Source organism: Hippopotamus amphibius, chromosome 11 (genome assembly GCF_030028045.1).
Source record: "Hippopotamus amphibius kiboko isolate mHipAmp2 chromosome 11, mHipAmp2.hap2, whole genome shotgun sequence".
NCBI classification, from domain to species: Eukaryota; Metazoa; Chordata; class Mammalia; order Artiodactyla; family Hippopotamidae; genus Hippopotamus; species Hippopotamus amphibius.
The window spans coordinates 28,399,954-28,421,571 of record NC_080196.1 but is presented as its reverse complement, the minus strand read 5'-3'; the positions used below and the strand labels follow the sequence as shown (position 1 = coordinate 28,421,571).

General features: G+C 45.0%; 1 protein-coding gene across 4 annotated transcripts in view; it reads left to right on the top strand.

Annotated features, from left to right (window-relative positions):
• TFAP2B (transcription factor AP-2 beta) overlaps window positions 1–21,131 on the top strand; it is a 29,514-nt gene extending 8,383 nt beyond the window's left edge. For 2 of the 4 annotated variants that reach the window (XM_057699846.1, XM_057699844.1), the window contains 7 exons: window positions 1,819–1,879; window positions 9,374–9,593; window positions 11,149–11,267; window positions 13,374–13,515; window positions 16,386–16,645; window positions 17,718–17,780; window positions 18,995–21,131. In XM_057699846.1, coding sequence (XP_057555829.1) covers window positions 1,819–1,879; window positions 9,374–9,593; window positions 11,149–11,267; window positions 13,374–13,515; window positions 16,386–16,645; window positions 17,718–17,779 — 864 coding nt within the window. In that variant the 3' untranslated portion in view covers window position 17,780; window positions 18,995–21,131. Of the gene's footprint in view, window positions 1–1,818; window positions 1,880–9,373; window positions 9,594–11,148; window positions 11,268–13,373; window positions 13,516–16,385 lie in introns of all 4 variants that reach the window. The other 2 variants (XR_009048078.1, XM_057699845.1) reach the window with 2 other exon arrangements.
• The last annotated feature ends 487 nt before the right edge of the window (window positions 21,132–21,618 follow it).

Sequence of the window (21,618 nt, the reverse complement as noted above, 5' to 3'; positions counted from 1 at the left end):
CACACACTCAAACACACCCTAGTGTCTTAAAGCAACCCCTGGTATCACTTTTAACTAAAGAAGTCTAGTAATTACGAGTCTGAGTTGTTTTTCTGAGCTTCCGCATGCAGTCCTAATTAAATCTTTACGACCCTCCCTGTGACGATTAAGCGCCAGCATGCTGCGTGAATATCCTGTACAAAAACCCAGCAGGCGGCCGTAATTAGATAGAAAATCAGACAAGAGCCTTCTCATTAACTACCACAACTACCCCACGTCGCTGATGAGGCGTATATACATATTTACGTACCGACGTGAGGGTGAGGTGTGGGGGCGCACGGTCCGGGGCCCGTGAGATTGCGGATCTGCCCGCCCACAGACACAGGCGAATATTTCTGTCCCGCGTGGACACGTCGCCACTGTAGACACGTGAGCACAGAAAGGCGTGAATCTTGTGTGTGCGCGCCCGTTGTGCATGGTGGGGTCTCCTGGGAGTTCCGAACAAGTTACATGAAGCTTTTTTTTTTTTTTAAGCTTTGTACTATTTCTTAAGGTGGAATTGGTGTGTTGCAACATGGAAAATGGTTCTTATGGAGAATAACAATTTTCCTCATCTTTCCGAGAACAGAAGAGTGGCTACTAAAAACGAAAAGAAACAAATGAACATGCCCCCTCCATGATTAGATCATCTCGTTTCTAATGTGCTGCTTGTTTGGGGTAGACAGTCTCTTCCTTGTGATGAACACACGCCCTGTCTGGGGATGCAGCTTGAGTGGGTGGGAGGTGCTGTCTAAACACAACCTCCCTGTCAAGCCCTTTCCTTTTTACTCCTCTGTAGAGTGGGTGACAGATTAGTCCAAATTTAGGTTTCTAAGGATCAAGGAAAGCGGCTGTACATTGCAGAAAGGCCTAGCATTAATTTTCTCTGGGGAGTAAAGGGAGGGAATCCACTGGTTTTGGATGCCCTGGGATGCACAGCTAGAACCCCGTTCTGGCGCATCCTGATAGTAAGAATATCATTCTAATAGCTATTTCCCCTCTGAAATGTAGCCAACATCTAGGGTGGAAACTTTCCCTCTCTGGGATGAAACTGGCAAGGAAGGTGAATGTTCTTTGCTATTACCTAGGTGCTGACTGGGAGATCCTCCGTGTGTGTGTCAGTGTGTCTGTAGTTACTGCCTTCCTAACAGGTGTGCTTCTTGCTGGGCAGCAGCAGTGGCAGGCTTGGCAGGGGGAGCAGATTGTACCGGTCCCTCCAAGGGATTGTCCTGCAGCAGGAACTCACACAGCACAGGGATATGTGTGAACTGCAGTGGGTGTGCGGTCCTGACAGCCTGCAAACGTGTTCCTATGTGTTGCTGTTTGCATTCCATTCCAAATTGCTCAGACTTTAATTAAAATCCTATAATGTAAACTATCACGTATTTGTAAAATGACTCGGGTTAAGGTGCGCTGGGGTAGCATAGGAAACAGAAATTGCACTGACTGATATTGGTGAAAATCTTTCAGCTGCTGCCAAGTTTTCACAATTCATAAGAGCAAATAATATAAAAGTTTGTGTCTGTGTAATATCTATGTTTAATATAATAACTAAACCAATCCTGCATCCCAGATGTCTCTCACAGTTTCCTTTTTCCTCTTCTTCCATTGGAAGAATTTACAATTTGGGTGAATTTCATTTCTGTGTCCATTTGGAGGTAATAATGATAATAATAAAACCTCCCTTTGTGAATTAATATAAATGGAAATAACAGCAACTCCAGTTTGGAATGACATGATTTATGTGTGCGATTCTTTAATATCCAGTCGATTTGAATAGTGATGTTTTTATATTCACAGTCAGTTGAAGATGCCAATAACAGCGCCATGAATCTATTGGACCAGTCTGTCATAAAGAAAGGTATGGATTCTTCCCCCCCAAAAGTATGCAAAGTTTTCCTGTGCATTCATGTCTTTATGATGAGTTTTCACTTTGAAGGATTTCATTATTTTATAAGACACAAATGTTCGTTCATAATCATAGGACAGCGACTATCTGGACGAAAATGCCTGTTGGGAAGAAGGAAAGGGGGTGGGGGACCGCAGGCAGAAACCCAGATGAGAGAGACAGAGAGGCAGAGACTATTGCCATTTTTCTTACGGTACCTTCGCTAGCAATTCTAGATACATCGTAAATCATTGAACTACCCTCATGTATGGAACTGGCTGGGAAACACTGCTTTCAAAAATATGCTATAATTATTTCATTGATAACTGGAGTTTGCTGAGCCAAACCCTATGCCATTGGGGCAGCTCCTTCTCTCCTTGCTTTTGTATTTGATTTTTGGGGGTGGTAGTTTTGGTCCCAGTTCTCTGTGTTTTATGAGTTGTTTCTTCTGATTTTTTTTAATTGTGCCAAATGTGTCGCTAAATGTGCTCTTCCTGAGAAACTGAGCCGGCCTCTGCACATTTCTCAATCTTCCTACATACGCATTCATGATTTAGTGTGACTGTGGAATCACCCCATACTGTTAAAGGGCATGTGATATTAACAAATGTTTGCAGTCTCTTGTACAGCTGTAAGCAAAATAATTAACTAATTAAACTAATTAAATGTAATTACAATAACTCATTTCAGGCGTATTGCAGCTGCTTAATTTTTCCCCCCTCTTCTCTGACAGTCACTAAGAGAATGCCTGGCGATTAGTGTGGCTGCCGAAAGGCCCGAATGTCACTCACATGCCACAAATTTAGGAGCTTGAATGTGTAAACAGTGCAATCTTTAATTATCTCAAGAATCGGTATTTGGAGCTACAATTTTAACTACTGTAACCCTTTCTTATCAATGCTGGAGAAGGCCTGTCCTTCTGTTTGGTGTCAACAATCCCTAGCTGCAGTCACTTCTGATTCATTTGAGCCAGGTGACATTCACAAAAACAAATAAAATACACACACACACATACACAAAAGGTGCTTTGGAAAGTAATGCAGAGTCAAGCCTATAGAATAGGAGAGTTGTGAAGGAAGGATTCCAAACAGGGCGAGGTGTTCTCAAGTTTTTTCTCTTACAAAAGCAGAAAAAGTCGCTTTGAGAGGTGGGAGGTAGGAGGGGGAAGCTGTACTTGAAATGATGCCGTTTAGCTTTGGGATGTAATATCCCAAAGAAGACTAGTAGGGTTTAGGGCAAAACTATTTATTTTAAGTGTTGCTCCAAACATCTCTCCGGCTCTTCTTTAGATAGTATCGTTTTGGTTTTTAATGCCAGGGTTGGGGTTTGCTGGGACACTCAGGCTCGTGCCTTGATTTGCAACTGCACTGACAGCTCACTTTCACCATTTCCTCCTGGGTCTTCCCTTCTGATTAATTGCTGGTTGATGGGGGGTGGGTATGGGGAGGAGGAGGGGTGCTTCTTCATTGGCTTTCTTGGTTTCTTTTCTGTTTTAGTTTCTGTCCCTTTTCATGGAAAGCTAGAGCCGCTTAGCTCAGGGTTCCGTATCCTAGAAACAGCATTGGGGCTGGTAGTGGGACATGCCCAACTGATGACCAATCAGAAATGTTATTAATAACCATGCCAATAAAAATATTTGGAACTTCGCTTGCCTAACAAAATGGAGCAGAAAATATTCTTAGATGTGGCATGCTTTGGTTTCAGGGCTTGTATATGTTTGTCAGTGAAATGTGAATATGTATGTATATGGCTATCTCCAGGAATAAGAAAAGGAGAATGTTGACTAATGTCACAAATTCTGTTTTGGAAACATGAAATACTTTTTATGGCCCCCAAAACCTTTTTTTTTTTTTAATGTGCAGCTTAAAATATCTAAGTGGCATCCCAATCACTTTATTGATTTAGGGAGTATAGTATGAATATAAAGTGTGAAGTCAAGTCCATTATTTAATATTTCAGGTATTTGCTTTATTACATAATGAGAAGATCCTAATATCATATTTTTATCTTTAGAGAGCCATGGGCAAAAGAGGAATAAGTGGTTGATTTACTTTTCTAGATCACTATGAACCACTTAAAATAAGGTTATGGGTTCATTAGCTCCTTCCCTGCCCTCTGGTCTCCCGTCTTTGCCCCTCCCCCACCTTTATGAGGGATGACTCAAAGAGATTAATTTCATAAAAGAGGAGGTGAGAACATTTCCTCAACTGGATATTCTACATTTCAACAACTGGCAAGAGATTCGGTTGCTTTGTTTTCTAATGGGTTTTTAGAGAGATTTAAAAAAATTCTATGTTATTAACAAAAAGGCAGCAACTGGCCCAGGTTTAGGTGTCTCTGCCCCTGCGTGGTGTTTTTAAGGCAGAAGATGTTGACGTGAAGGGTGTGCGTCTCTGTGTGTGTGTCTCGCTCTAATTATGGAAGGTCTCCCTTCTAAACTGTCACCTGTCCAATTTTCACCCATGTTGATATCACCCCATAGATTGTAGGGGAGCTCTCTTGCTATGTTTGCTCTCTGGGCTTAGCTGACATTTCTGAAGTAATTTAGTTAAGAGGAAATGAGTTGTTCCCAGTAGAGAGAGCAAACGCGTGGCGTGAAGGTAGCCAGCGTGATAAATGGCTCTTTCATTTGAAGATCTCCAGAGCTCGTTTACGGCTAATTTTCTGTATTGGCCCCCTTTGAGCTATTAATGCAATCGGCAGGGACCGGGGCCCCTCTCCTCTTAGCTGCCCCATTAGAGCTCCCATTAAGCCAGTGAGTCTCAACTCCATGGCAGGAGTGGGGGGGAGTAATGAAAGGTGCTTTTTAAACTCTCCTAATCTAAACCGGCAGAGGGTGGTTAATACGATTTGAAGGGGGCTGGTCAATGAGCAATCAATAAAGTAATAATGAGAAGGACTCGGTACATTAACAGTCTAAAAATCCGAGACATTAAAAAATCATTCTTAACTCTCAGTTCCACTAAGATTAGGAATCTGGGCCAGGAGGGGGCGGGGTGGTGCCCAGCTCACATAAATGATCACTGCCACCATCCTACAGCCTAACCTAAAGAAGACTCACCTAGACTTTCAGAAATAGTTTTCGGTGCAGATAGAGGCCAATATGCAATTGGCTTGACACCTTAGAAAGTAGAAAAGATGCTGGGATTTCTTGGAAAGGCCAGAGTGGCTGGAGTCCAAGGTCCAAACGTTGTGACTGTGGGGCATTCTCATTTGTCTTAGGGATATCCTGTTTGGTTAGTTTCAGTTCAACCTCCGGTTCTCTCCCTCCCCCCCGCCCCTTAGTTCTGGCCCCTGCCCCACATAAACACTTTGATGGTGTGGATTTTCTCTGGATGAGGGGAGATACAGAAACTGCCAATTTCAACTACAAGGGGTTCTGTTGATATTCATCCTTCTAACCTAGGAGGTAAAAAGCACCCAGAGTCTGCCAGAGCTCTAAGGGTATGAGTTTCCTCTCAAAGGGAGAGGTTCACGTTTCCAGAGCTGACTTGGATCCCAATCGATATTTATTCAACTAGAGACTCTCAGCTACATTTCTAGCCACCCAGGGAGTAATCAGAGTTCACAGAATTTCAAAGCTGGAAAGGTTAGACACTCTCCTCCAACTCCCATCCCCACCTCTCAGTGTGGAAACTGAGACAGAGAGAAGACAAATGACTTTCTCAAGGTCCCACACACTGAGTAAGTCATGGGACCTAACTCAGTTTCCAGCCTCTTAGGCTTTGCCCCTAAAGGGTGCCAACACTGGATATTTGTAGTTTATTTTTTATGTTCCAGCTTTCTCTGTGGGAATCCTTTTATTTTTCTTTCCAGGATTTCAGGGCCCACATTCATATACATGCTCTTATATACATGTGGAATAACATTTAGCCTGCAGGTAGATGAGAAGTGATGCAAGTAAGAGGAAAGGGGTGATCTGCTGGTGAGAAGTAATTATTTCAAGCAACGCTCTACCCCTTGCAGTTTCCCGGTGTAGCGTCCATATTTAAGTCCAGGTACATTACAGAGGGGCTTATGCTTCAACCTATTAAATGGGTTCATTTCTTCCTTCTTTCCCACCAGACCCACAGAGGACCTGCCTCCAGCCAAACACAAAGATCTCAAAGCTATGATTTCACACTTAAGTCTAAAGAGTAAAGATGAAGAGCTAGCTTATTGGCTCTATAGAGTCCACTAATGAATAAGATTTTCTCCAATCAGTTTCCCTTCCTCTCTCTTAAATAAAACTCCAGTCCCTGTAATGAAATATTGATCGGTTTTTGAACCTTTTTTCCCTTCTCCTCCCATATAATGCAAGTTTAAAGGGAGGGGAGCAAATTTTGTGGGTGTTGCATCCAGAAGTTGGCCATGTTATCCAACTGAGAACTGAAGAGGAAAAAAAAAAAAAAAACCCCGCCCAGTTTTAATGTATGCACAGAAAATTGTAAACATGTAAAGAACTGAAAGCTTCACGCTGAGTTTTGCTATGCTCCATTTCCTTACCATTTCCTGCTGTCGCTTTAAACCTATCTTAGTCATCTCTGGGTTCCCTGAGCAGGAGCAGTACACTCATAATTACTAACAAATCAACCGGGCCCTGTTGCTCCCTGGGTTTATTGATAAGCTGGAGGAAAGCAGAAGGGAAAAGACAAAGAGAATAAAATATGGGATTAATCAGCTGAGGAAAGCAGGTGTGAGAGCGGAGGGGAAGGTAGATGCTAACAGTGGGATGGACTTAGAGGAGTGTGGGGAAAAGAGATGTGTAGAGTCTAGTCCAGGGGACCAATCCGAAGGCCAGGGTGGGAGAGAGGTTTAGAACCTGAGCACGAGAGAGCAGAGGGTGCGAACAAGATTGATAGTGAAATTAGAAAATAGAAATACAACCTGAAGCATGTCTGTCAAATAGTCTTTGTCTTTGATTGGGGGAGGGGGGACAACACCACCTTCCCCTTCCCCCTTGCCCCAGAGTGCCGAGTGCTGAGGGGAGCTGACTGAGTGGGTGATATTTAGGTGATAATGTATATTATGTTCCCCAAAGGAAATTGCTCTTGTCAGGTAAATCAGGCAATTAACAATAGTGAAATTAGAGGGCAGGTTATAAAGTGCCTCTGGAGGCCTGGCTTTTCAAGAGATTTGGCACCTGGGACTGTGAAAAGCAGGTAAAATTCCAGTTCTCTGGAGATATTCTGTTATCCAGTATGGGAAAAAGGAACTGGACTTACTATTTTCAGCTTAGTTTTGGGGGGCAGTTTCCGTTAAAATATTCCTTCTAATTATATTTAAATTTTAAAATGTTGCTGACTATTAAAGATGAGGGTTTTTTTTTTAATACAATTTCTATAGTTCATACTGTGTTAAAACTACAAAGGGTCATCTATAACTTGGGAAAAAGTTTTTCCAAGGTTACCTCATGCCAGTTCCCATGATCGTAAATTGTTTGCTTAGAGTTGCTTGAATATGCATCTGAAATATAGAAATCAGGACTGCAGTGGAAAAAAAGACATATTAAAATAGATGTGGATATTGCGTAAGAGAATAAATGACAGGGTGCTCCCACCCCAATCAGTGTTTTTTAAAGTGACTTTAAATCCGTATCTTACACAAGTTTAACTAACACACTTCAAATTTGCATTTGCATCTCTCAAATGGGAAGCACTTCACTGATGAGATGATGGTGAGGATAATCAGAAAGAAGAGAGCCCCCTCCGTAACTCCCCCACCCCCACCACCACGACACTGCAGAAGATTCACTCTGTTCCCTGAAATCATTCATCTGCCCTGGGGCAGACTCTGTCGACAGATCCAGAAATTCTAAAATGTCTACTAAGAAGTGGAAAAAGGGAATGCTTCCGTCTCCCCCATTCACTTCCCTCAGAAAACCCTTTCTACAGGTGTTTGTTAAGGACCAAATGCAATTCATAGTAAATACAAGATTTGGGACGTACCTGGATTTTAGGAGTCTCTAAAATATCATGGAGGTCTGAATGCTGGGATCTGTGGTAGACCAAATAAGCGGTTTCAACAACACTCAGGGTGGTTAGTCTGTTCTAGATGAGGGAGGTTATATAATTTGTTTGATGTGTGGGGTTCTAGGCTCCAGATGGTAGAAAGAGCATATCTTTCTCTTACCAGGATTATAGAGTGAGACAGAGTCTTTATTAAATACAAGGAATGGAAGCATCCTTTTTCATGCCAGAAACATTACCATGTTTCAATAGGTCCCCTGGACTGATGATCACCAAAGAGTGCTTGAGAGGCTTCAGATCCCAATGGTAGAAGCTAAGGTTGATGGGCAAGCCGGGAGGGGATGTTGCCTGCCCAGGGCTTCTAGAGCCTGCAGAAAGAAAATGGACATTAGCAGTGTAGAAGTCCAAGGGAGCAAGACTGCCAGGGAACTGGGAGGCTGACGATTCACTGTTCCTCATTGCCAGCCTCCGGTTCTACTGAGCCCCGCCTCTTCCTGAGGTGCAGATGACACTGAAACACAATTAAACAGAAATACACGCTGGAGAGACTGAATGCGCCTGGGTAGCAGTGGCAACCAGCTGTCAGGTCTTATTAACTTCTGCATAAAACATACCTTGAGTGCGGTTTGTTATCAATTACTTGCCGAAATGAAACAACTGGGGCAAGGCAAGACCGCCGCTCACATGAATTAGAGTGATTGGCTGATTGATCAGGGCACCTGTTGTAAATCATAACTGCTCCAAACAATCACCAGCCAGGGCTTTACGTTAATTTGTAAACAAAATTCATGTCACCGCGGAATTGCTTTCACTGGAGAGGAGCACTTGGGTTCATTTCTAAATGAATCTGTTGTTAGGATGTAGGAAAGAATGGAATCCACTGTAGAGAAATGAGCAGCTCTTTTAGGCCCAACTCTCTAGTTCCATGGCATTATTACTTGGCTGTTCTTGGGCAGGGTGACAGATGGTGCCCACCCTCTGGATCCTGGCCAGTGATGACCATAGATTTGTGTCCAATAGGAGAAGAGGGAAGGGTTACCATAAAGACCACTGGGAATACTATTTTATACCACTGATAGGGATGATCACCTTCAGGCTTTAGCACCAAATGTGATTATCAGGAGACAGATGAGGACACTAAGATTCAGAGACGTTTAGTGAGATGTCTAAGGTCACACAGGAGGCACGTGATGGAATCGGATTTGCCTGGTTTCACAGCACAATCTGGGTTGCGTGGTGTTTTTCTTGATTTGTGCAGTGAGCAGGACTGTGGCAAGCGCCTCTCACATGTCCACACACGGGGTAAGTTTCCAGAGGAGTGATGGCTTTTGCATTTGTTTGTACACAGTGCTCTGACTGCGCCGCAGAACCACGGGAACAAACACTTCCTCCTGCAGCTTTCCACTTGGCGCCTGTGCTGTGTGGCCTCGCCCCTGCACACGCAGCGACACATTCTATCGGCCGGTCAGCAGGATGGAAACCCGGTCACCTTTATAGCATATTTTTTCTCTCTCTCTAGTTCCGGTTCCTCCCAAATCTGTGACTTCTCTGATGGTGAATAAAGATGGCTTCTTGGGAGGCATGTCCGTCAACACCGGTGAGGTCTTTTGCTCGGTCCCGGGCCGTTTGTCTCTGCTCAGTTCAACTTCAAAATACAAAGTAACTGTGGGGGAAGTTCAGAGACGGCTGTCGCCCCCCGAATGCCTCAATGCGTCTCTCCTCGGCGGCGTCCTCAGAAGGTAACCCCCCCCCCCATCCAACCACTTTTTATGCTGCGCAGTTGCCTAGCAACCGGATCCCAAAGTGTGTGCAGCGGCGGCCACATGCTCCTAGCGCCCAGCACGCGCCTCTTCGCTCTTCTGCCCACTTTGCGGGCCTGGGAACCTTCCACTTTCCCTTGTCAGCACCCGGTGGCCCTCTCCCCATGCACAGGACCCTTCTGGGCAGTCTCTACCTTGAATGCGACCCACAAGCTACACACACTTACCTAAAACAGGAATTTCATGGAGCAACCCGCTTCGTACCTGCAGTGTACTCTAATCTATTTTGTTTTAAGGTGCGCTTCGCGGCTCACCAAGTTGGTCCCGTTCCACTAATGCATTGTGCCCAGCAGTTTGAAAAGCTTTGTTGTGGACTTGTGTGACTTCCTTTCTTCAGTACCACCACCAATAATAACAATGACACCACTTTAGAAGTATTGATAGATGTGCTTTGGGGCCATTCATATGCTCCCCGATATCGGAGAAAGACAAGCCACAGACTCCTTGTGGAAACTGGGGGAGGGGGTGGCGTTTATCTTAAGAGTCAAAGCTTCCCCAAAAGCACCTGCTAACACCTGAACCCTTTGGTTAGTGTCCCTGATACGAAGGTGACATTGCATGAGATGAACTTTTCAAGGTAGCCTATCTTGGGGGTTGAAAGTCCCTTTCTTTCCTAAAAGTGACTGGGCGAACAGTACAGCAAGAGAGGTCAGAGTAACTGGGTTTTTTCTTGTATTTTTGCCGAGCCCTTAGCACCTAAAGGGGGATCCTTGGGAAGAAGTAAGGGTGTGACCCACAGACGTTTCTCACTTTGAGTCCTTTTGCTCTGCTCTACTTCGCAGTTCAATTTTCAAGTGAGTCCTTTGAGCCCCACAATGTGGAAGTTTCTTTTAGTCACCCCTGGGCACTGACGGTGGGCGTTTGAAACTTAGTATAAGATTAAGTGAGATAATCAGTATAAAGTGCTTATCATGTAACTAAACTCCCTCTAGTGCTAGTTTTACTGTTATTATGATTACAATCATCACTCGGTTCATGTTTCACTCTTCCTTTCCCCTTTTAAGCCAATTCCATTTTATAGCGACTCTTGACCTCTTCCTCTCAAAGCCCACCTGTTTTAGGCTAAGCCTTCTTCTTTCTGAACCACACAGTTCTTTCCCTTCTTTGGGCAAGGTTGTACTTGCCCAGTTTCAGCTCACCCCACTGGCTCCATGGCAAGGAAAGAGCTGGGCTTTTGCGTGTGCAACTTCTACCTTCTCTGGACCCCCAACCTACACCCTAATTATTCCCATCTGGTATCATTTTTTTTCTTACGAGATAAGAAAAGTAAACGACTCAATTTTTTTAATGCTCTGTATTGCAGAAATTAAGCAAACCTCAGCAAACTATCAGCAAATAACCAAAAGGAAGAAAAAAAAGTGCTAACCTCAAGTTAAAACCTCTTCAAGCTCCACTGGACTTTAGATTGCTAAGTCTAAACTTTGTTTCAGGAACACTCTGAGGTTAATCAGAATGTTAATTCTTGCAATTTCAGAGCCAAATCGAAAAATGGGGGGAGATCTTTGCGAGAAAGGCTAGAAAAAATCGGTTTGAATTTACCCGCGGGCAGGCGCAAAGCAGCAAATGTCACGTTACTCACCTCCCTGGTGGAAGGTAAGCAAGACGTGTGGCCATTTCACGAAGTGGTGGAGCTTAACTGTCGGCTGAAGGCTGACATTTTACACATTTCATGATTAACTGGAAATCATTGCAATTGTTGTGCTCTTTTGAGTTGGATGTCAAGTGATTGCTTGAGAGAGGTTCAAAGGTCCTTTTACTTAGAGGAAGCAGCAATTGTCCAGAGGCCAAGGGACGTGTGCGAGGGTCCCTGAGCTCTGGAGAGTGCTCAGGTCTGGCCTCCAAACCAGTGCAGGGGTCATCTCTACCACCAGGTTCCTGAAACACCCTGTGTAGGAACTCTTGCAAGAATAACTCTATAAGCAATAATCCATTCTATACCCCTTCTCCTTCCCAGATTTTACCTCTGAATCATCAGTGGTAGAAAACACATTGTCGATTTATGAAACTACTATTGCATTCATGACCTCTAATGGTTATTTTAAAACCCATGTCACTCCCAGGGCCCCTCTCTCCTGCTGATTACCTGGGACATATTGAAATATAGCTTTATAAGACCAATGACCTAGGAAAAATATGGGGGTGGGGAGTGAAGAAACATGGAGGGGAGTCCTGTATGATCTTCAGCTGTGAATTTAAAGGCCCATACAACAGGCACATCCTGATTTGCTCCTCATTTGGGGGTTGGGGATGATATTTATGGTATGAAATAAACAAGATCTTCTCCACAGTGTAGAACAAGAGGATCTGCGTTTGAATTTGTGGGTTGTGAAAGGGATAAGAGAAACACCCAGACGGGCCTAATGGAGGAAGTTGTAGAATTTTCTCTAGAGTCTAACATGTAGGTCTTGGTTCTTTCTTCTGTTTTTATGGATGTGATATTTTGACACTCCTGTGGGGAGTTAGTTTTTGGAAGAGGGGATCTTATAATATTTAGGCAACAACCATAAAGTCATCACACTCACAAGCATTGCACTTTGCCACCTTTAAGGCAAAGTTGCCTGGCCCAGACTTACCCCCCCAGGAGCAGTGGTCACCAAATTTCTAGACCACACTTATTAGTGGTTGACTCTCAGCCTGGGGTTTTACTTTTTGCCCTTTAGGTTATTGCTAATATCACAATCTTCATTTTGAAAAGCAGTCAAGATATTTTCAGCCCAAGACAGGGATTTAGATGGAAAAGGAAGGAAACTGGAAAACTCACTGAAATGCCAATATTCAGTTGGCAGTTTTCAGTGTTATGAGTTGTAAGCACTGTGCCTGAAGTCTTTGGTTGCTATGCTAATGGTGATTAAAAGTAAGTCGTGCTCCTTAAAACTAATGTAGCTATGAGATAATTCAACATATCTCTTTTTCATGTTGGGATCTTCCCTTGAACCCCTAAGGCTGTGCTTTAAAAGGTAATAATGCTTTATTCGAAAGGGGCTTCCATGTAAGCTGAGGAATCTCTCAGCTGTCCAGGTTTTCTATAGCTGCTGTGTCATCTCTGTGCCATAGAAAGTCCTTAAGTAGGAGAGTGATGGTAGGAATCTCTGAAGAGGAGAAACCTGAAACCTAACTAGCAGGAGACTGACAAGGAGAATAAATATTTCATTGCTGGATAGAAATGGATCCATATATGATTTATATTCTTTAATATATGTGGACATAGACATACAGGGATCTATATTTATATATATTAGTTATTATAGGATGACATAAAAAATAGAAAGACTTTTAATTTTTAGTTAAAGCAGGTGTAACAGATGCTTTAAAAAACAAAGAGGGAATCGCTTGAATATCCAGTTCAGTGTCTATCTAGGTGCAATTGTAAGGTGGCTCCTGAATGTCTGCCCACCTTTCCCTTAAGACAAAGCATAGGGTGTGGGAGACCCGAAGCTATTCAGGGGATGTCTAGCTAGGACTTGGCTGTAAGAATGATCAGGGAGAGGCTGGAAGGAGAAGCAGGAACAAAGTGTGTTCCATCAACTTTAATTATGACCTGAGAACCATATTTAGTTTGGGCATCTGTCTCATCTTTGCTATTGCCCTCCAGAGTTGGCCTCTTCTGTAAATAATAACGGAATTGACCAGGAGCACCTTCTGCCCTTGGGATGGTTGGGGGCTGGGTGCTGATTATTTCCTCTGCGGTTGTTTTTTCAGGAGAGGCTGTTCACTTAGCTCGGGATTTTGGGTACATTTGCGAAACGGAGTTTCCCGCCAAAGCTGTTTCTGAGTATTTGAACCGGCAGCACACGGACCCCAGTGACCTGCACTCCCGGAAGAATATGCTGCTGGCCACCAAGTGAGTGTCCTAGACTCGTGGTCCTCATCCCGGACTCCCAACCAGCGGAACCACGGCGCTTGGTAGGAGGTTGTGGGAGCCGCAGCGCAGACTTTCTCCGTGGGGCAGGGAGGCAGCTCAGTGGTGGAAATCCGTGGATTGCTGGCTAGGGAGCCCTCCCGGCTCCGCCCCCTCCACACCCCCATCCCTCAGCGTTGATTAGGGGCTGTGTGTTTGTGTCTGTCTTCTCTATTTCCTAGTTTCTGAGAAGGATGGCTTTATTAATTCGAATCCGGGCTTTTTACAATTCACATCCGCAACCCTGGGGATGGCAGACAGATCTTTCCGGGTGGGTTCCTGTTCCAGTTCTTTCCTGCATCCCTGGATGTATATTTCTGCCTGGGTTCCATATCTCCCGGTCCTATCCACACAGCCACGTGTGCTCGCTCAGGGTGTCTATATGTCACCCACGTGTACCCATCTCTACCCGCAGCTCTAATTACTCTCTTTCCAACGTTGCTGTTTTGTATCTTCCACAGACGTAAAATTTACTACAACTCCAGAGGGGAAAATAGTAAATCTCTGGCTAAATTTAGGTCTAGAGCTCATTTGAACTTTTACAGTGGGTTTTCTATTTATTTGATTTACTCCTGTCTTTGGTTTCGATGTCATATTGCTGGTGTTTTATGGCCGGCTCAGGCCTGCAGTGGGCGGCGCTGCGTGCGCCCGCACGTTTCTCTCGCAGGCGCGGCCCAAACAGCGGCGCTCATTTATTTAGTGCTCGAGGACGCGGTTTGTTCCGTTGACAGCGTAATTTAAAGAAATATATGGAAGGCTGAAAAATCATTTGCTCAAATTTGTCCAGATGTTTTTGAGACGTGATTGGAATTTGATTGCCCCTTTCCGCAGGGTCAAAAAATATTAATGTCCCAGAACTTTAATTGCTTACAGACCGTGGTTTGGGCTTTGAAGATTTAAAATGTTTGACTCTAAGCATTTGTTCTCCTCAGTTCAGAATTTCCTTTTTGGCACTTTGGTAATGAGTACAAACTTCAGGAAAGCCTTTAACCATCTCATCCAACAATCAAAACCTGGCACCCACCCTCTTTTTAGAAGGCTTTCCTCTGATGTTCCAACTAGCAATATAATAGATCTTTGTCCGTAAATTGCGCTCCTACTCCTTGCCCTGGCTGCTAGTGGCAGGGGAACTGTTGGTGCTTTATAAAAGAGTAAAGGTACTTTGGGGAAAAAAATAAAACCAAAGTGGATAAATTAGATAACAGGATTCCACAAACAACTCTGTGGTTTCCCTAAGGAGTGTTTGTGGCTTCTCATAGGTCGGCTCTTCTTAACCTGGGGTGAGTATAGGAATCATGTGGGGAGCATTTTCAAGATGATTATTCGTGGACCTAGCCCTGGGCCCCCCTGAATGGGAATCAGTGAGGGTGGAGGCCAGGATATGTGTATTTGAACCCCACAGGTGATTCTGAGGTACCTCTGACTTAAGAACTGCCTTATTTAGGTCAGAACTGTTACCCATTTCTTCCTGATTGGGAGGATGTATGTGTGCATTTTGAACAGAGAAATCAGCAGTGAGAGGTTGCCTGGTAGTGTCCTCTACCCATCAGCCTTAAAACCAAACAGCTTTCTGGCTGCTGCAGGTTGTAGGAGGAGGTATTTTCCATCTAGTTTGGCCATTACACTGCCTGGGAGTAATTCCCTGGGAAAAGGTGCCCCAGGGTCACTCACATGGGCCTCCAGGTATCTGCCCTATTCACCTGTTGACCAGGCCAGGTGTCACCAAGTGTCAGACCATCCCAGGGAGGCCCGAGATTGGAGTTCTGTAGTTTTTCTTTTCTCACCACCCTGGAGACCAGGTGGAGGCAGGCTGGCAGACTCTGCCAGCCTGTGAAAGCTATGACCTTTGGGATGCCATGCCTCTGAGCACGAGGTGAACCAAGCCATCGGCCTTCAGGGCTAAAATCCTTCTGTCCACCTCCTATATTAAAAATTTCTCAAATAAGTTGAGTGCATAGTTAGGCATGCAGGATTTCTAATGCTGGGAGATTCCTCTAAATTGTCGGTGCCTTGAGGAAATAACCTTCAACAAATAAAAATCTACCCTCCCTGGAGTCTTAACTATCTACCTTTAGGTTTTATTTAAACAATGTGGGAATCCTTTTATATGGACAGCCATCCTGTTGTACAGAGATCTTTGGTACCCCACACTTTAAAAGAAAGGGAAAAAAGGAGGAGGTGATGGGAATACCTCCCTTCTCAAATACTGCAGGTAAACAGCTTTTTGCTTTGAATGGAATCAGCATTCTCTCCTGGAATAAACAGTTGCTTGCCGTGGGCCATGCAAGGCTCCAGCAATCTGCTTCTGTGCCTGGGGCAGGCTTGTGGCTCAGGGCCCTAAATCTTTCCCGGCTTTTTGAGCCTGATCACCAAGAGGCTGGAGAGGCAAGGGAGGTGAGGGAGAAAGGGTAAGGTAAGAGCTAAAAATTACTGAATATTCCAAAGGAAACGCTAAAGTCTAGCGGATTTCCCAAAGAGAGGGGAATGCAGAGTGGTTTATGCAGTCCCGGAATGAAGGGGGAAAGACGGACGGGGGTGGGGAAAAAGCCAGGCTTTGGGATGGAAGGGGTGCCTATCCTCCCCACCCCCGCTTTCCTTCCAGTCCCAGCTGCTCTAGAAGGGAGAGCGCTGAGAAAGGAAACAGAGCGGAATCGCCCACATTAGCCTCGCTCTCCGGCTCTCCGGTGACCGGGCGCCTCTGGGCTTGTGTGAGCGTCTCCTTTCTAATGCCAGTGACAACGACACTGAGGGTGGCTTTTTTTTTTTTTTTTTTGGTTATTGTTGTTGTTGTTCCTCTCCCACCCCTTTTGCAGGCAACTTTGTAAAGAATTTACGGATCTGCTAGCTCAGGACCGGACGCCGATCGGGAACAGCCGGCCCAGCCCCATCCTGGAGCCGGGAATCCAGAGCTGCCTCACGCACTTCAGCCTCATCACGCACGGCTTCGGCGCCCCGGCCATTTGCGCCGCGCTCACGGCCCTGCAGAACTATCTCACCGAGGCGCTCAAAGGCATGGACAAGATGTTCTTGAACAACACCACCACTAACAGGCACACGTCTGGGGAAGGCCCAGGTAGTAAAACTGGCGACAAGGAGGAGAAACACAGGAAATGAAAAATTAAAAAAAAAAAAAAAAAAGGAAAAATGTTTTAAATACAAAAGGAAAACAGAAAAAATTTTAATTTTAGCTTTAAAAATATTGGATTGGCTTTGGAAGAATTATATTAGGTAGAATACACATACAATCAAAAATTTAAAAAAAACCTAAATAACTTAAAAAAAAACCATAAAAACAAAACTGAGGCGTACCACGGAGCAACAGTATCGGTTCTCAGTGTCTATTTCAAGATACACTTGGAGACAACCGTCCGGATTTTCCACTTCGGTTCTTTCGAGCTTAGTAATACTGATAATAAAAAAGAAAACCATGATTTTCTTTTTCCCTTTGGAAAATAAACATAAGACTAAACGTGAGAAAACGCTAACTTATTGGAAGAAAATCGGAGAAACCTTGTCGGTGTCAGTGCTTTGAGAGCTGGTTGACTGAGACGCAAGAACTTTTAAAATTTTTAATATATTTTTAGGAAACTCTCTGGCAGTCCCCGCCCTTCCATCTCACCTCACCCCTCTCCCAGCCACCCTTTTCTACGTTGTCCTCCCTCCCTGCGGCTGTCACGGGAATCTTACGGGATGAAAAGGCGTGTGGTTAGCCCTCTGGTGCGGTGTTGCGGTCCCCTCGGTGCCCCCGCCCCCGCCCCGCCCAGCGTCCTTTAACTCACCGGGGCCCCGCTCCCGGGCCGTTTGCATAATTAGGGAGGGCGAGGGCGGGCGGGGCGGGAGGCCCGCGGGGACGCAGGCGGTGGCTGCAGCTCTGGGGCCAGCCGGCCGAGCAGAGGCTTCTGCGGCCGAGGAAAATCCGGACCAATAAGTTGATTCAGCCTCCTCATCGATTCCTTTCCGAAACGTTACTAGTTCCCAGCCTTGCCAGCATCTGCCTACAGAGCATCTTGCATTTGTTATCATATTTGTGTCATCTACCAATTTTAAGAACAATAGTAAAACCAAAACACAATATGAATACGTTGATTAGTATGTAATTCCTTCGGAGGGGTATGTACCATTTCATTCTCTTCTGTTTCCCAAAGCTTTGCCCGCATGGTTTATGAGCTTCTTCAAAGAGGACTTGGGCTTCCTACACAATCAATAAGGTACAGAGAAAAAAAAAAAAAATCCGATCCCTTTTAAATCAAAGCCTGTGTGTCAGAATTCTGCAGGTGCACTTCTTTAAAGAAGCTCAAAGGGAATAATTTAGAAAAGTGGCCAATAAGAGATTGAAGCAGCTTTGAGTCTAGTTGCTAACAGATACCTCAACACGGGATTCCAGGGAAGTGGGGAGTTGCTAAATGAATTTTAGGGGAGAGGAGTAAGGGTTCTTAGAGCCCAGTATTTTAACATTATTGCCCTGCCTTTAAAATGGATGCCATTTCCTTGGGTTCTTTGGCGATTGTGGGAAGGCAGCAGCTTTGCGAGTGGTCGTGGGGAGGAGGGTGTTGCAAACTCCCGTGTTCCAGCAACAATTGTTTTCTTACAAGAGGCTTTATGAATGAGGCGGGTTTTTTTCTCCTCCTGGACGTGCACTTGTTTTGGCAATAATGGTAAAATAATGCAAAGTGAAAGGAGATGTATTTCAGCTTTGAATGTTACCGTCTGGATAAACTGGGGCTATTCCCAGCAGATAAAGTTTCATGCATTTAATATCTCTCACTTCTGGCAACCCAGCTCCTTTCTTGGGCTTCACCTGAGCATTATCATGAAATAAGATCTGAAACCCATTGTTCCCACCTTCTCCAAAGCAGTGGGAAATCCCCAAGGGGTAGAATTGGGTGAGGTAGGTCTCTAAATAGAGTGTGGATGAACGCATATCTTTAAACAAAGTAGGCATTAGGACCTTTGCAGCATCCCTTGGAGATAAAGATCCAGAGGTCTGTTCTGAAGGATTTACAGTTAGGATCCAATGGGACCTAACTGACGCCCCTTAGGCCTTGGCCCAGGGCGGGGGGGTGTGGAGGGTCGGATTTAGGAACCTGCTGAGAGTTTTGCGCTGATGTTTTTATGGGGGAGGGAGTTAGGGAGCTGGTTTTAGGTCACCAGGAGGGCCCAAGCAACGGTTGATGTCAGGCCCTAGCCAATCCACCGTCAGCTCCTTTGGGGGCCTCTGGGTGTGCAGGGCTTAGCCATAGATGAGTTGATAGGAGTACAGAGGCCGGGAACTAGACCTCATGGAGCGTGTAGACACTCCATCTCTTCCCAGCTCAGAAGCCTGCGCCTTTGTCCGAGGGCCTGGCCGCTTGCATTAGACGTATTCTGATTGCCAAAGGCAGGGAGAAACCGCACTGAAAACCATCGTCTCCTTTCCTTGCAGGGCAACGCGCCCCACGCGTGTGACGTGCGAGAGACGCGATGGAAGCGCCTTGCTCTTACTGTGCAGGTCCCGAGAGCCTGGGGGCCACTCGCGCCCAGTCGTGTTGAGGACATAGAATCAGCTGCTGGAGGGGCCGCGGGCCGCGCGAGCCCTTCCCGCTCTCGGTCTCACCCTAAGGGCTAAGGCGACCGAGAAAGCCCGGTGCTCCAGTAGGTAATGGGGCGGCGCCCCGCGGGCTGCAGGCGGGAGGGGTCTCAGCGCTGCCCGAGCCCCTTGCTGCCAGCGACGGCCCCGGGCGCCTGCTCCCAGAGGGCGAGTAGCCTAGAAATGTCCAGGGGATCGGAAGCTTCCCCCGCCTTTGCCAGGACGAAAACTCTCCACCCTCAGGCTCCTAAAGGCGGGTGATGGGGTAGGAATTGTCTTACTGGGCTACGCAGGCTGCTTCGTCGCCCTTCTCCCTCCTCCGTGGGTTCCTTTGGCGCCGGGCTGAAGAGAGCCCTTAGCACCCCTCCCCCGCAATTCCCCCTCCCCCACGTGGACAGAACCCACTGTCCCCTCTCCCTCCCTCACTCTCCTTTCATGTACGACCCCCGCCCCCTTGCTTTCGTTAGCCAGGCCCGCTACGTTTAACTGATAATTGAGTTATTAAAAGATTTGGTTTCCTTGGGCCCATAAATCAATAAACAGTGGGATTAACGCAAGAGTTTGCCTTTTAAGTCAAGGGAAACGTTTAAAGAAGCCCCTTTGAGCCTCGTTTTCAAACTAAACAGGTGAGTTGCAGCTCTCCCCACTACCCCTGCACTCTTAAACACTGTATCCAAACTGCGTGCCCCTCCTAAGTGCCCGGTCCCAAACCAGAACAGCTAAAGGTAGAAAGGAAGAGCCAGGATGTGGCAGTGGTGCCCTCACACTTTACCCTTTGCAAGTTGCTTTGGAGGTTCTAAAGGTCTCCTGACCATTCTCTGTCAAATTCTGCCTCCTCTTATTGTGGCTCTCCTGGGAGGAGAGAGAGAGAGAGAGAGAGAGAGAGAGAGCGAGGGAGACTGTTCTGGGTGAGGATTCCATCATCAAAGTGATCTTTAACTTCTCTCCCAAGCTAGGAAGGTAACTTTCTCCCCCCAGGTTAGTTCACATTTTCTCTCCTTCTCTGGCATCACATCCTTAGCTTTCTACACCCCTACATAAAGAACTGAAGAAACTTTCAAAGACCTGGCAGTTTTATTTTCTTTGGCCAAGGAAACCACTTTCTCTCAAGCAATTATTTTATATCCTATGAAAACTTTGTTCGAAAGGAAAACCTGAAACCCCAAACTTATCTACACGCTGTTCCTCTGGTACAAAGCCTTACTTAAAAGGGCAACTTGTTCCTACTTAGGGTGTTTATAGAGAATTTGTCATCACATCTAATATCCTGTATGCGTAATACATTATGTGGAAAGGAAATAACCTTAAACCATCTGATGTTGCCTCAAGAGCCCAAACAGTGTTTCCCCTCCTGTGCCAATGTATGTTAAATGATCCGGTTAAAAAAAAAAGAATAAATAACAAATTTCATTTTTTCTTTTAAAAAGTAGAATGAACACTATTCTTCTTGAAATGCCAAAATCAACTCCTTTGTTGAGTTAGCCTCTAATTCACTAACATTGTTTTTGACACACAATCGAGAACTATCAACCTATTGACTCTTCACGAGAAGAGCTCTGGAGGGTATCCATGTTAAGTTTGTATATATTTATTTATGCTTAATTTAATGAGAATGTGTAAATATGGCGAGCAAGTAGTTTGGGATTATTTATCTGTGAATCTATACCTCTGTGAATGGGTGGTAAAAAAAAACAAAAACTGCTTGACCCTAGGTAGACTCTTATCTGAATTTTTCTGTTCTTTATAGATGAGCTGTTATGGTAATGGGTAGAAATTGGTTTATTGTCCAGTGTTGATCTGATTTACATAAATAAAAAGATTGTTGTGTTTTTGTTGTGTTTTCATCTTCAGTTTCTTGAGTATAGATATTGTTTAATTCTACAGACAGAAAAAAAGTATAGCCAAGAATTTTTTTTTATTTTTGTTTTCCCCCTCACCATTGAAACACAGGCAGTGTTTTCCTTACAATAAATACAATAAATTTTGCTTCTCAGAAAAATGGACGCTTTTGTTTTCACTAGAACGTGTTTTTCATTTTTTTAAATTCCAAATTGATACTTTTCTCTCCTATTTCTAACCAGATTTGCAATAAAAGCTCATGTCAACTGCATCTCTTGGTTTATATTGCCGTTTTAAAAAATGAGGTTGTCAAATTATTTACTTCCCAGGTAATTAAAAGACTCTGTGTCCCAGGAACTAAGGGCCTCTGGGTCCAAGTCAAAGATGATGCTCCCCTCATGCTGCTAGTGGGATGGCATTCTGGCATGATGTTCTTTGAAGGAGATGGTGCAGGAGAGAAGCCCACAGGACCAGGTATGGGGTTCCTGCACCCCATACCTTCGGATCTGGAGGAGTTAACTGGCTCATTTCAGTACTGAACCCAACCCTGACCTCACCAGCAGTGCAAGGCCCTCCATAAACAAATGAGGAAAAAGTTCCCTTGACCAGAGGAAGAAAGAGGCTGTCTTAGGAGGTCGGTT